Raw genomic sequence first — 15,959 nt, forward strand, 5'->3', positions numbered from 1 at the left:
AACAAGATGCGCCATAAACTTTATCTGACTAGAGATAACACTGACCAGGACCATACTTCTGGAAATTGTCTTTTGCTGTCGATGGGTAATTATTTGCTTTAACCACTTCATGTATTACACTGGTTAAAAAAAAACCAAGTATGCAAATTATCTGAGTGCTTTAATAAAGTTTCTTGACATTGACAGAAAAATCTTGGGCGGGCCTCTACAACAGAAATGTATCACTGCGTTAGCCGCGCCCGATCAATTCCACTATTAAGACGCGCATCGCAAGAAGCTCAGCGCTGTATAAATGTTTGGAACTAGATAAATAAACCAGCACTGTTCAGCTTGTCGTCCCTGCTCAGCGCCTCAAGGCCGGCGCGCGCACTGTTAAAAGGCCGCGTGATGCAATAAAGCTGCAAAGGTTTGAAGCCTCCTCCCCCCAGGCGCACACTGGGAAGATGGCGGCCTCCTTGGCTCGTCTGCTGCGGCAGCGGCTCCGGTCCACGGCCGGGGGTCTCCGCGCCCTCGGCGCCGCCCCCGTCCCCCCAGAGTCTCCAGGCTCCCGTCCCGGTGGCGGTGAGCATGTGGCGGCTCGGGCGCTGCTGGCCGGCGGGGTTACCCTGGGGGCGGCGGGGCTGCTCCTCACGCTGCTGTACGGAGAGAGGCGGCGGCGGCGCCGGTCCTGTGGGAGCGAGAACGCGGGAGCCGTCGCCGCTGACTTCCCACTGCTGCTGCTACCTCGCCTCAGCGCCGCCGTGCCCGTGAGCCCGCACCCGCCTCCCACTCCGCCGCCCAGCGGGCCCCGCCACCGTTACAACTTCATCGCTGACGTGGTGGAGCGCACCGCGCCGGCCGTGGTCTACATCGAGATCCTGGGCAGGTGAAGAAGAAGAAATCATAATAAAAAAAAATCGCCTCTTCCACCGTGTTCTCCCCACAAAGCAAACTTTGCAAAACGTATAGGTCTGGCTGTATTTATTGTGGTATTTTTCAATTATTTTTTTTTTACTTTCCACCTTCTGCAAAAGCTCCGCCATGGACTTAAGCATTATCTGTGCACGCCTCATCTTCCGGCTGACAGACTTCAGTCGCTTATTTCTATGCATGAATTTTCGGCAAACTACATAAACCCGCATTTCAGGGAATATGGTCTTATAAGATCATCCCATCTTCGTCTCTCTCTTCCCCCCCCCTGAACCGTTCAGTCAGATTTCTGCCACAATTTTGGAGCATCCCATGGCCTTCAGCTAGCATTTTCCGTGTGCACTTTGTGCCCACTACTTATTGAATCCTAATTTATTTTTATTTTCTTTTGGGCAGATATAGTAAAAGTCGCGAAAGAGGCGGCGCTCCTAGACAAGCGCCCGCTCTCCCAACGTGCGCCCAGGCCACTCTCCTGGGCGCGCGATCGAGTATGCAAATGAGGGCCTGCGATAAAAGGAGCGGCGGCTGTCAGTGGGTTTGACAGCCGATGCTCAATTTTACCGGCGTTGGTTCTCAAACCCGCTGACAGCCACGGGTTCGGAAAACGGATGCCAGCATAATTGAGCGTCCGTCTTCTGGGCCGCCGGCCGATTAAAATTTTTTTTTAATTTTTTTTTTATTTTGGGGCCTCAGACTTAATATTGCTATGATATTAAGTGGGAGGGTGTACAGAAAAACAGTTTTTTCTGCTTTTCTGTACACTTTCCTAGGGCCGGCAGAAATTAAGGCCAGCCTTTGGGCAGGCCTTAATTTCTGAAAGTAAAATGTGGCTTGGCTGCATATTTTACTTTCTGTATCGCGCAGGAATAACTAATAGGGCCATCAACTTGCATTTGCATGTTGCGAGCGCTATTAGTTTAGGGGGGTTGGCCGCACGTTTTCGACGCGCTATTACCCCTTACTGTATAAGGGGTAAAAATAGTGCGGCCAAACGCAGGCTAACAGTGCGCTCCGCCGGAGCGCACTCTACTATATCGGCCTGTTTGGTAGGTCATTTTGATCAACACTTTTAAAGCTGCCTTGCGCATTGATTAGTGCTTCTGGTTACTAGCTGACTCATTTGTTTCTATTGGAAAACTAAATGAGAAACAATGTGTAATGTTTAATGCTGTTCTTGTTACAGAAGCTCACACAAATGTTATAATAACTATGTGCAAGTATTGGTATGCTAGAAGTAAACTAGCATCATGAAATATGCATGCTTTTTTTTTTTTTTTTTTAAGCTGACCCATTTCTGCTATGAACTATATGCTGTATAACGACCTGCTCTTTCCAAATGTCATATTAAATATTTCTTAGTTTCATGATTGCTTGTTATAAGAGCAAAAAATGGCAATGGCTCATAGCAAAGGTCCATTAGGCCCAGCATCCTGTCACTGATAGTGTCCATTCCAGATTACAAGTACCCGATAGTACCTCAAAGAATAGATCCAAGCCTCTTTACTCATAACCAGGGAAAAGCAGTGACTTCCCCAAGTCTACTTGGCTAATAGTGGTTTATAGATTTTTCCTCTGGGAACTTGTCTAAACCCTTTTTAAACCCAGCTATGCTACTTTCATCACATCCTCTGGCAACAAATTCCACAGTTTAATTGTGTGCTGAGGGAAAAATAGTTCTCCAGTTTGTTTTAAATGGGCTTCCTGTTTCTTCATAGTGTCCCCTACGTACTATTTGACAGGGTAAATAACCATTTCCTGTTTTCCTGTTCTACCCCACTCAAGATTTTATAGATCTCTTCCTCACATTCTCCAGACTGAAGAGCCTAACCTATTTACCCCATCTCCATTCGTTGATTATTTTGGTTGCCTTTCTGTGTACCTTTTTCTAGTTCTGCTATATCTTTTTTTTTTTTTTGAGAGAGGATAACTAGAATTGTACAGAATACTCCAGATGTGGTTGCACCATGGATTGATAAGAGGCATTATGTCTTTTGGTTTATTTTCCATTCCCTTCCTAGTAATATCTAACATTGTTTGCTTTTTTTGACCACCACTGATCACTGGGCTAAACAGGCCCAGTTAGTTTTAATTTATTGGATGTCATGTATATGCTGTTCTGAAATATTTTATTGGTGTTTGGTAACTTTTAAACATTTTTCTATATGTTTTAATTATTGGATGATGTTCTTTCTGTTCATCAGCTAAATTGATTTTCTTTTTATTGATATTGTTGATGGTTTATATTTCTTGATTACATTTGATGTTTGCACTGAATACAGAGTCTGGCTTCTTGCAATTTCCAGTTCAGTTTTTGTCTGCACCTTTTTATTTATACCTTATAGTATCTTTATTCTGTATTTGTGAGAGGGTCTGCCTGTATTCTGCATGTGTGACTGAAGTCAGGTATTCTGCTAGTGTGTAGTTTCTGTATAGGGATTTACATCAGGCTGCCTTATTCTGTTTCCCTAATAGAATGTGTATTGATGATTAGGGCCTGGTGTAATATTTGTAGTGTAGCTTTTTCATAAGTCGGATTGTTACTATTTGAGTGCTGGAACTTAGGATATGGAAGGCTTACTATATTATAATTGTACTTCCCTGTACATACCCGGATCAGTCCAGACACCTGGGTTTTGCCTCCGCACCAGCAGATGGAGACAGAGCAAGATTTGACGGGCTCTGCCATATATAGCAGGGTGCCACCCACAGCCTCTCAGTCTTACTCTGTCTCCAGCAGTTGGTGCAGGTGCAGAAGCCACAGCCTCTGGGATCCCTAAGGGAGAAAGTTTTGGCAGTTTAGTTAGCTAGGATCTTATTCCTTGTGTCTGTTGTTTTCTTTGGGGTCACTTTAAAAAAAAATATATATATAGTAAAAAAAAAAAAAAAGGACAGTCCCTCGTCGAGAGAGCCTCCCAGGGGGGTGGAAGGTTCTGAGGGGACCATCCCCCCCCCCCCCCCCCGGTCGAGGCCGCTGCTAAGGGTCGAGGACCCGGCCCCTTCTGGTTAGCAGCGAGGGGGTGACACCAGGGAGCCCAGTTCACTCACCCTCACTGGAGCAGGAGTCTAGTACTAGGGACAGCGACCGGCAAGTAAAAAAAAAAAAGTGCTTTGCTTCGCAGGTCCGTGCGCACCGACTCTCCGCTACCTCGTTCGCGGGGTTTTTTTTTCTTGGGCTGTACCTTTATTTTAGCTTTCTGGTGTTGGCTGGCGGAGGGGGAAGGATGCCCCGGGGGTCTTTGTGCCGCGTGAAGGTCTTTGTTCAAGCTGCGTGCCGGGCGGTGAGGGGGCCGTCCGATCCCGGTCGGGGTGGGGGGCGGGCTCGGACGCCACGTTTGCCGGTGCGCGCTGGGCCGAGTGCAACAGGCAGTGAAGAGCCTTCGTGCTCAGCGCGGGAATGGCGGCCATTTTAGATTCATTCAGGGAGGCCACGTGGTCAGTGCTGGGGGATGGCCCGATGCCTCCCACGCTCTCTCCACAGCAGCGGCCGTCTGGGGGGAGCTGCCTCTCCCTTGCAGGAGGATAGCCCGGGGGAGGCATCCTCTTCATCAGAATCATCTTTTTCTTCAGACTTTGTGCTACTGCTGCACAAAGCTTTAAAGCCAAGAAGGCAGGGAAGAAGTTGGCTCCTAGGGGGCTGCAACCAAAGTCCCAGAAGCGGCGGAAAAGGGATAGGTCCCGGAGGGACTTGGACCCGCCCAAAGATAACTGACCTTTGTGGTCTGCCCCTCAGGAGACGGACACGGAGTCCACGTCTCAGGATGAGACGGATCCACTGGTAAGGCCCCTGGGGGTCGCCAATGAGGCGGATGTGGAAGTACCGGCGCAGCCTGGTACCGGCAAAGTAACTCCAGCGGTGGAAGGTGACGATCCGAAGGTGGTACGGCTCTTTAAGAAGGATGAGCTGGCACCGCTCATCCCGGCCATTCTTCAGGAGCTCGGCTTAGATGCTCCACCGGTGGAGTCCCGGCCGGGAGCCAAAATGGATCCAGTTTTGTTGGGCCTCAGAGGTCCGACGGTGGCCTTTCCGTTCCACTTTTCGGCGACGGATCTCCTCTTCCAGGAATGGGACACCGGATTTGGGCCTGAAGGTTAGTAAGGCCATGGACAAGCTATATCCTCTTTCAGAGGACGCTTTGGAGCTTCTCCAACTACCTAGTGTGGACGCAGCGGTGTCGGTCGTGACTAAGAGGTCCATGATTCCAGTCACGGGGGCTACAGTCCTTAAGGACGTACAAGATAGGAAACTAGAGCTCCAGCTTAAGAAGGTCTTTGAGGTCTCTGCGCTGGGCACCCGCGCAGCGATATGTAGTAATTTTGCCCTGCGGGCGGGCCTGCGCTGGGCTCAGCAACTCCAGGCCAATGCCGATCTCTCAGAAGGAGAAGCTGCTCAAGCGAATCGTTTGGAGGCGGTGATCGCTTACAGCGCAAATGCACTGTATGACCTTTTGCACTCGTCGGCCAGATCCATGGTCTCCGTGGTTTCCGCGCGCCGTCTCCTTTGGCTTCGGAATTGGGCGGCAGATGGTTCTTCCAAGGCCCACTTTGGCTCCCTTCTGTTCAAGGGAAAGTTGTTGTTTGGCAAGGACTTGGATGATCTGATGCAATCCCTCGGAGAAAACAAGGCTTATAAACTGCCTGTGGACAGGCCTCGGCCTCGGAGTTCCTTTTCCAATAGGATCCAGTTCTGGGGGAACAGGAAGACTCGTCCAGTGAGGTCTTCGGGGTCGTCTTACCATACAAGCTCGTCCTGGCAGCCGTCTTGGCCTCAGTCCTTTCGTGGCAGAAGATTTGGGAAACAAAGTGGCCCTCCATCGGGAACGGGGGCTAAGACTTCCTAATGAAAGTTGTCCGGTCCATTCCTCTCTGCTGGTTCCTCAGCCAGTGCCAAACGTGGGAGCCAGACTGGCACTATTTGTCGAGGAATGGACCAAAATAACGTCGGACCAGTGGGTCCTCACCATGATAAGTCAAGGTTACGCTCTAGATTTTGTACAGACTCTTGCAGACAAGTTCCTCGTCTCACCTTGCGAGTACCGGGAGAAGCGAGTGGCAGTGCAGGGAACCCTACAACGCCTGCAGGACTTGGGGGCGATAATTCCCGTACCTTCCGAGCAACAACGCAAAGCCCGATAGTCCATTTACTTCATAGTCTTCAAAAAAGAGGGGACATTCAGGCCAATATTAGACTTGAAGAGGGTCAACAGGTGTCTTCGGATACCGCACTTCAAAATGGAGACTATTCGGTCGGTTGTCGCCTCAGTTCGGCCAGGCAAGTTCCTGGCCTCTCTGGATCTCACGGAAGCATATCTCCATATAGGCATCCAACCATTCTACCAGAGGTTTCTCAGGTTCTGCATTCTGGGCAGGCACTATCAATTCAGAGCTCTTCCTTTCGGCCTCGCTACCGCTCCTCGCACGTTCACCAAGGTGAATGTGGTGGTGGCGGCACAGCTCCAGAGAGAGGGTTTCCTGATGCATCCCTACTTGGACGATTGGCTGATTCGGGCGAAGTCCGAGTTGCAGTGTCAGATGGCGGTCACCAGGGTCCTTCAGCTCTTGCGCTCTCTCGGATGGGTGGTCAACCTTGCCAAGAGTCGTTTGACTCCTACTCAGTCCTTTGAGTTTCTGGGAGCGCTGTTCGATACGAGGCAGGGCAAGGTATTTCTCACCAAGGAACGAGTGGTCAAGCTACAGAGTCAGGTGAGGCACCTATTGTCCATACAGATGCCTCAGGTACGGGATTACCTGAAGGTCTTGGGTTCCCTGGCGTTCACGCTAGTTTTGGTTCCTTGGGCCTTCGCTCATCTGCGTCCTTTGCAATCCGCATTGCTGTCCCGCTGGAGGCCGGTGTCAGAACAATTCCATCTACCGCTTCCGCTCACGGACCAGGCGAGAGGCAGTCTCCACTGGTGGCTGGTATCGGATCATCTGACGTGTGGAGTGTCCCTGGTCATGCCCGACTGGACGGTAGTTACCATGGACACCAGTCTCTCCGGATGGGGAGCAGTCTGTCTTGGATGGTCAGTGCAGGGACAGTGGTCAAGGGCACAATCTCAGTGGTCCATCAATCGCTTGGAGACCAGGACGGTGGCTCTGGCTCTGCAATCCTTCCTCCTACTTCTTCGGGAGAAGGCGGTCAGAGTCTTGTCGGACAATGCAACTATAGTGGCATACATCAATCGCCAAGGAGGGACAAGGAGTAGCTAGTTGCGATGGAGGCGCGACATTTGATGAGCTGGGCGGAGCGGAATCTCAGCAACATTGCGGCATCTCACATCGCTGTGGTAGACAACGTTCAGGCAGACTTTCTCAGTCGGCACCATCTAGATCCCGGAGAATGGGAGCTAGCCGAGGAAGCGTTTCAACTAATCTGCGAGAGGTGGGGCACACCACACATGGACCTGATGGCCACCTTCCAGAACGCAAAGGCTCCACGATTCTACAGCTGGTGCAGAGAGAGAGAGAGGCCGAAGGGGTCGATGCACTAGTGCTTCCCTGGCCCACAAACGTGTTACTGTATGTGTTCCCTCCCTGGCCCCGATCGGCAAGGTGCTTCGGCGCATAGAACTTCATCCGACGACGTGATTCTGGTGGCGCCGGAGTGGCCGCGGCGTCCGTGGTTCGCGGACCTTCTCCATTTGGCGGTCGAGCCGCCCCTTTGCTTTCAGAAGTCCACGGCTCTTCTTCATCAAGGCTCCATCTGTTTGGAGGAGGCAGATCACTTCTGTCTCGCGGCATGGCTTTTGAAAGGCAATGCTTGAAGAATAAAGGGTATTCTGATGCGGTGGTAGCCACATTGTTGAGATCTAGGAAACAGTCTACATCCTTAGCCTACGTTTGGGTCTGGACGGTGTTTGAAGACTGGTATGGGGATCGCGGAGTGGATCCCTCGAGGGCTTCCGTGTCCGATATCCTAGCCTTTCTTCAGGCAGGTCTCTCTAAAGGTCTCTCTTGTAGTACCCTTCGGGTTCAGGTGGCGGCCCTAGGTTGTCTCAGAGGTAAGGTTCACAGGGTTTCTTTGGCATTACACCCAGATGTAGCGCATTTTCTTTGGGGGGCTAAGCATTTACGTCCTCCGTTTCGCCATCCTTGCCCGTCCTGGAACCTTAATTGGGTGCTTTTGGCCTTATGTTCGCTGCCTTTTGAGCCTATCAAGCGGGCGAAGCTGAAGGATCTTACGCTAAAAGTGGTGTTTCTAATCGCGATTGCTTCGGCTAGGCGAGTATCTGAATTGCAGGCTCTGTCGTGCAGGGAGCCGTTTTTGTGGATCTCGGACTTGGGGGTCTCCTTGAGGACGGTTCCTTCTTTTCTGCCTAAGGTGGTGTCGTCTTTCCACTTGAATCAGTCGGTTGAGCTTCCCTCCTTTCCAGAAGGGGAGCGGGTGGATCCTATGGCGAGGGATCTACGGAAACTGGATGTTCGCAGGGTCCTCCTGCGATATCTTGAGGTTACGAATCCCTTCCGTGTATCTGACCATCTCTTTGTCTTGTGTAATGGTCCAAAGAAGGGAGGTGCGGCTTCGAAAACCACGATCGCTCGCTGGCTCATGGAGGCCATTGGATCTGCATACTTACTGTGGGGGAAACCTGTCCTCGTGGGCCTTCGGGCTCATTCTACCCGGTCTCAGGCCGCTTCTTGGGCGGAATCTTCTCAGGTGTCGCCTCAGGAAATTTGCAGGGCAGCTACTTGGAAGTCGTTGCATACTTTTGCAAGGCATTACCGCTTGGATGTCCAAGCCTCGTCTTCGGGTGGTTTTGGTGAGGGAGTGCTCCGAGCGGGACTCTCTGGTTCCCACCCTTGGTAAGTTGGCTCTGGTACTTCCCAGGTGTCTGGACTGATCCGGGTACGTACAGGGAAAAGAAAATTAGTTTCTTGCCTGATAATTTTCGTTCCTGTAGTACCACAGATCAGTCCAGGGACCCGCCCGTGTCTGTGTGTACTCTGAAGTAACGAAGAGTCCGCTCGTAGATTCATTTTCCTTGTTATTCGTTATATTATTGTTCATTCCTTTGGTTCTGAGAGTTCTGTTCCAGTTGGGGGGGTTGGACTTGGCCTTGTTTTTAGGCGAAACATAGGTAGTTTGGTTGGTTGTTCCATTCTGTTTTGACATTACGTAAGACTGAGAGGCTGTGGGTGGCACCCTGCTATATGTGGCAGAGCCCGTCAAATCTTACTCTGTCTCCATCTGCTGGTGCGGAGGCAAAACCCAGGTGTCTGGACTGATCCATGGTACTACAGGAATGAAAATTGTCAGGTAAGAAACTAATTTTCCTTTCAAGTTATTCATAGCTTTCTGTGGGCAAAGTCCTCACCTAGTGCACTTTCGATAGGCCTAATAGCATATGGGATCCAGGTGTCTTTTTTGCAGTATATGTAAATATAATATTTAGTGATATTTTTACCTTTAGAAGATTATACTTTTGAAAGTCCTTTTTCTATATAAAATCTCCCTTTTTAGGTTGGAAAGGCATTTAATAAGAAATGTTAAAATGGGGGGAAAAATGCATAATTTTTAATTGGGAGAGAAAGGAGGGACAAAAAGCTGTAAGGCTCACCTAGGGCATCTAAAACCCTTACACCACCCTAAGAGTGTGCCACACACAGACTCCCACCATTCAATAGTCTCCCATATCCCAAGGAAGTAGATGCTGGGGAAAGATGGGGAAGCAGGTAATAAGGTTCCTGGGAATGTGGTAGGGCTGCTAACTTCTGGAAATATCACAGACTCTATCTGCCACTCCTCTGGGAATTCTGACCCCCCCTTCCCCAACATTGCAAATCACCAAAAGGGCCAGATGCAGTAGTGACCTCCGCACCCCTGGCCCACTTAAGCCCGGTTCATTAAAAAGTGCAGGAGAGCAGCCGCTCCGTATTGAGCGCCTGCTCTCCCGGCGCACACCTGGGCACCTCTCCTGGGTGTACGATTCTCTATTTAAATGAGGCTGCGCGCTAATAAGGAGGCACTAGGGACAATGGCGCGCCCATAGCACCACCTTGTTAGTATTAGGTATGATCATCAGCAGGTCAGACAATCGACGCTCAATTTTATCAGCATCGGTTTTGAACTCGCTGACGGCCACGGGTTCGGAAAACGGATGCCGGCAAAATTGAGCGTCTGCAGATTTTTTTTTAATTTTTAAAATTTTTGGTTCCTCCGCTAGGATATTAATTTTCTGCTTTTTCTGTACACTTTTCAGGGTTGCTTAGAACTTTGGCAGGCAATCGCTCGTTAAACGGTGTGCTCGGCTGAGTGCACCGTTCTGTATCAGCCTGCTAGTGAGTTCACCTATACTGCATCTTGAAAGGGGGAGGCATATTTTCATCCTTTGCCTCAGGCAGCAGAATGCCTTGAGCTGCCCCTGGGGCTAAAGATTTCTAAGTATTTCCAAGATACGTTTCCTGGGTGGTGACACTTAATATGGAACCCAGTATCATGTACATATAGTTTGCATTATTCTCCCCTATATGCATCACTTTGCACTTGTACATACAGTGTTAAATTTCATCTACGATTTAGATATCCAAGTCTCACATGGACCTCTTGCAATTTCTCACAAGCGGCTCGTGATATAACAGCTTTGACTAATTTTATGTCTTCCATGAATCTGGTCACCTCACTCTTTACTCCCTTTTCCAGATAATTTGTAAATACATTACAAAAAAAACACTTGCCCCATACCAATTCCTGTGGCACACCACTATTTCTTTAACTCCATTGAGATAAATGACCATTCAGTCCTACGTTCATGTTTCCTATTCTTTAACTGTTACTAGTTGACAATAGGGCATTGTCTCCTATTCCATGACTCTAATTTCTAGATGAGTGTCCCACGAGAAACTTTGTCAAACACCTTCTGAAAATCAGATACACTATATTAACCAACTTGCCCCTGTCAACACGTTTTTTTAATCTCTCCAAAAGATTGTAACAGACTTGTAAAGCAAAATTTCCCTTTGCTAAATCCATGTTATGCCAATAATTTTGTTCTTCAGAATAACTTCTACCAATTTGCCTGGCACCAACATTGGGCTCACTGGCCCATAATTTCCCAGATTACCCCCGGAGACCTTTTTTAAAAATGGGAGTTATGTTGGTCACCCTCCAACCCTTGGGTTTTGTAGCTAATTTGAATGAGAAGTTAGAGGGATTACATGCAATAAATCTGCAATTTTATTTTTTAGATCTTTCAGAACTCTGGGCTGCATACCATCCAGTCCTAGTAATTTGTTATTTAGTTTGTCAATTTGCTGTATAATGTCTTCCAATTCAAAGTGATTGGATTCAGGTCTTCTGAATCATCACCCTCAAATAATTTTTCTGGTATAGGTCTCTCCTCAACACTCTTTTCAGTAAAGATCAAAGCAAAGAGTTCATTTAATTTTTCTGCTATGATCTTGTCTTCCCTGAATGTCCCTTTTACCCCTTGGTCATCTAGTAGTCCATCTGACTCCTTCACAGGCTTCTTGCTTTGAATATAGTTGAAAATTTCATTTTGGGTTTTTTCCTTTCTGGCAAGCTTTTTATTTTGTTTTTTATTTTTAAAGTTCTCTTTTGGCCTGCCTTATTAATGTGTTATATTTAACTACATGTGTGTATTTTATTTACTGGTACTTATTTGTCAGATATTTTGCTTACCACATTTATCCAAGGGAGCACTGAGTGAAGAACAATGGTCAATAATAAATAATTTTAAATAATATTAAAAACTCATGGGTATGGGACAAATGAGTCTTAATTTGATCTGAAGACTGATTGCACAGTTGAATAAAACAGGGGGGGCAAACTCCACACTCATAGCTAATAAGTGCTTCTAGTCAATCAGAAAACTTAGTGCTGCTAGTTTTATGAAATTATATTGGGCCTATTTAGGATTTCTGATTGCTAAATTCAGCCCTTAGTGTCATCTAAACTAGCAGTGGTGCGCTGAACTATTCAAGACAAGTAAATATATGGAGCACCATAATCCTAAACTTGCACCCTTCTCCAACCCGTTCTTTGTCAGATTGGATGAGGAATTATTGCCAACTTATTTCTTTATACAGCACCGCCAGAGTTAAATGCATAAACAGACATTAATGTTATTCAAGGTCCCTGTGAATCCAAGGCTGGCTATAATGAGATACAGGGGTGAGTGGTGTGTGTGGCAGCTGAGTAAAGAGAGGGAATTCTAAACATGGGAGAGCAATGAATGAAATACCTTCCAGCCTCTAAGGAACTCTTTGCAGTGTCTTATATCCTAAGATGTTGTTAAACCTTATCCTAGTTTCCCTGCTTGCACCCCTGGTGTGGCCCATCTCTGGGTCAATTGTGGCCATCTTCATTGTGTCTGTGTCTTTTGATTCATGTAGGTCCCTCTTTTCCACAGACATCCATTCTCTCATCGTGAGATTCCCATTTCCAATGGTTCAGGGTTCGTGGTCTCTCAGGATGGGTTGATTGTGACCAATGCCCATGTGGTAGCCAACAAGAAGCGTGTGCGGGTGAAGCTGTCCAATGGGGATACCTATGATGCTGTGGTGCAAGATGTGGATCCCATCGCTGACATCGCCACTATTAAAATCAACCCCAAGGTAGCGAGCACAGTATCTTTATCTCATGGGATTGTGCTGCCATAGTAAGCCTCTCCGAAGCATAGCAGTCAGCAATCAACAGAAGTTTTGCTTTGCTTTTAAAGAGTGTGAGCAAACTATGAGAAAAATAGTTGGCATCTGCTTTTAAAGAAAATATCACAGAACACGAGTTGACACAAGTTTTCGTGGATCGTTTCAGAATTCTTTGGTTCAGTACAGTGACAGTACTGAGCTCCACCATGTGGATGACATGGATTTGGTTCCTGGGTTAGGTCTTCCACTCTTCAGGTCGGACAGGGTTAGGGATGATGCAGAGGCAGTATTCACAGCCCCTGGAGAAAGGTAGGGAAGCACAGTCAAAAGATTTTTATTTTTTTTTTTGTTTCCGTTTGGTGCACACTAATTTCAATTTAGTATGCACTAATCAAAGCAAAACTTAAAAAGCAAATGCACATCCCTAGAGACTGTGGGGCTAATATTCAGCTGCGGAGCAGCTAGTTAAGTTAATCGGATATAGTTATCCAGCTAACTTAATGGGGATATTCAGCAGTGTGGCTGTGCTGCTGAATATCCCCAGCTATCTTAAAGTTTGCTGATTAACTTTAGATCAGCCCTATGGACCAACCAGAGTTAGCTGCATTGGTTAAGTGGCTAACTCTGGTCTCCATGCCCCTGAATTATGTGCTTAAATTCTAAATTCATTACGTACCTAGAATTTTGAATATTGCCGGCTAGCCATTTAGACGGATAACTTTTCAGGTATCCATCTAAATGGCTTCTGAATATCAGGCGCGGCAAGTCTTTTTTTTTTTTTTATTGTGCACCACTAATATTTATTGGTGTATTTAGGATCCATGACTGCAGAGTTCTGTGTGGCCCCCCAGCCAAGGACTGGCTTCAATGACTGGGCTAAGTAAATTGGAGGGAATACAAATTGAGGAACCCCCCCCCCCCCCCCTCCCGCCCTTGTAGTTGCAAATGAAGGCTTATGGTGCCAGATTCCAGCCCCTGGTATGATTTACTGGAAGTGACCTCCTCCCCTGGCACACACACGCAACTGTACTCTTGGGTTCTATACACACACCATTGTAGTTTCTTAAACCTGGCCACCAGAAAATGATTTTCTTGTATGTGACTGAAGTTTGAAAATCTTCCATTCACTAAATGCGATAACTTACAGTTGTATATTCATTTTAGTTCAAAGAGGATTCCAGCAGGCTTTATTGCATAGGTCAAACCCTGCTAATGGTTTGACAGCTTTGCAACTGTATGAACAGCTTCATGGAACCAGCCTAAGAAGCAGAAAACAAAAACTGATCAGGCAGCCTCAGACTTTGAAAAACCTTGGAACAATTGCTTAAAAGCAAAGAAAATGGCCACATGAGCTCTCACTGGCTCAGGATCAAAGGCATGTCTTATTGTCGCGGTATATGAGGCTGCATTTTGTATTGAGACCTGTAAAATACAATTGATTTATGTAGCAGGGCAGGAATTGTCATCCTCGAGGAGCCCAGTTAGTGGTATTCATTATCTGCATGCTCTGCTTTAGAAGTAGGTCATTTTTTGATTCCTGAATACTGTGCTATGCTGTGTTTTGGAGAGGTCTGCTTGGGCATAACTGAGAGTTGCCCACCCCCTGCCAGGCTAGAAGTTGAAACACACTTTCAGCTAGGTTATAAAGAGGCATTCTCTTGGACTTCTTTAGGTGGGGGAGAGTAAAATAGCTTTCCTAGCGTGTTGCAGATGGACTCAGGATCAATGGGTATAGTGTACTCCTGATAGCAGTTGCAGACGAATCAGATTTCAGTCTGACGTCAGCCCTAGTACATATACCCTTGCAGGAAGTGCAGCTCTTCAGTATTTTCCGTCTCCATAGCAGTTAGGGACTCTATGCACGCTCGCACAGCGTTAGAGTAATTTTACCAAAGAAAACCAAAATAAGAAGAAATCTTATCTCTACAGACGAGCCCCGCTCCCCTGCGGTGACACCCATTGGGTCCCTCTCCCAGTTGAGATTTCCCAAGGTAATTTCTGCGATCCCTTGGAGGTAAGCCTCGGACCACCGGCCGACCTTCGGCGGGGACCTAGCCCCCGACATCGGATGAGGCTGAGAGGCAGCGGGTGCAACCTCGAGTGTGGCGGTGAAGGTATTTTCCCTCTCCCCCCACAGCCGGAGACCGCCCGGAACGAGACCAGGAAGCGTCGAGACAAGGTAAGGTAGAAATCTATTTAAAAGTCTCCGGTCTCCGAAGCTCGAGGAGCTGCACAGGTCACCAGCCGGGACCAATGCCACCGGGTTGATCTGCCCTAGCAGGGCTAGACCCCGGTCAGATCCGAGGGTCCTCCCACGTGGAGACCCTCCGAGGTGGTTGCCATATTGTCCGCGTGGTCGCCATCACCATTTTGTTCTGTTCGCCGTTTTGATCCGTACGCACAGAGGCGAGCCTTGCGCACAACGTCGCACACCCAAGTACTGGGCGCACAAGCGACGCGCATAGCCACGCGCTTACTGTGCCGGGCGCATAACTTCGACCAGTGCGCACATCAGCGTGCGCATCAAGCCTATGCACACAACTTCGCACACCGGAGCGCACAAATGTATTTTACGCACACAAGCAATGGCACCACCGGAAAATAAACTCAAAGCTCAGGGCCTTTGCCCAGCATGCCACATTAGAGCTGCACAGCATGAGGAGGCCACAGCCCTGTGTATACAGTGCGAAGAGGCCCTAGGGGATCCAACTAATGGCTCTCCCCAGCCAGTACCGGGCTCCAGCCTCTCGAGCAGTACGCCGGACCTAGCATTGCACAGCGGGACCCCGCCTCAAACGGGGCTCCCCAGGGATGCGACGCCCCTTAGGCTAGACCCAGCATCTATCTCCTGGATGGAATTCTTCAAAGGTCTGCATACCTTCGTCCACATGCAACTGGGCCCCCCTATAATACGGCCACAGCCTCCACCAGAGGACCTCAACATGCTGGGACCCTCTATGCCCAGGGAAGTGATCCCACTGCCCAGAAGCCCCACCTTCAGGGAACGGACAACTCAGATGAGGATTCAGAACCCCTGGAGGAAGGGGAACTCCCTCCGGGGACAGAGCCCCACCGAACCATGAGACGCTTCTTCACCAAGGACGAGCTTCCAGACCTGGTCACACACAACTTAAAAGAGCTTGCTATCCTGGGCACAAGTGCCTCAGGGGAACCTAAGACGAACCCACTATTAGAGGGACTCCGTCAGACCTCCTGCTATTTCCCACTATTACAAGCCGACCAGCAACTAATTGACCTGGAATGGGATGCCCCAGAAACTACATTCAAAGGGGGCCGGGCTCTGGCAGTCATGTACCCTCTGGACCCAGCCGCCAAAGATCTTCTGGTATGCCGAAAGTGGATGCCATGGTCTGCATGGTCTCGAAGCGCACTACTATCCCAGTGGAGGGAGGAGCAGCACTCAAGGATGCTCAAGACAGACGTCT

At 48.4% G+C, this 15,959-nt stretch overlaps 1 protein-coding gene across 1 annotated transcript in view; it reads left to right on the forward strand.

Annotated features, from left to right (window-relative positions):
• Window positions 1–234: 234 nt before the first annotated feature.
• The window catches only part of HTRA2 (HtrA serine peptidase 2), a 43,830-nt gene continuing 28,105 nt past the window's right edge, over window positions 235–15,959 (forward strand). The window contains exons 1-2 of the mRNA XM_029595895.1: window positions 235–865; window positions 12,276–12,480. Coding sequence (XP_029451755.1) covers window positions 444–865; window positions 12,276–12,480 — 627 coding nt within the window. The 5' untranslated portion in view covers window positions 235–443. The remainder of the gene's footprint in view (window positions 866–12,275; window positions 12,481–15,959) is intronic.

This window comes from Rhinatrema bivittatum, chromosome 1 (assembly GCF_901001135.1).
Source record: "Rhinatrema bivittatum chromosome 1, aRhiBiv1.1, whole genome shotgun sequence".
NCBI lineage: Eukaryota > Metazoa > Chordata > Amphibia > Gymnophiona > Rhinatrematidae > Rhinatrema > Rhinatrema bivittatum.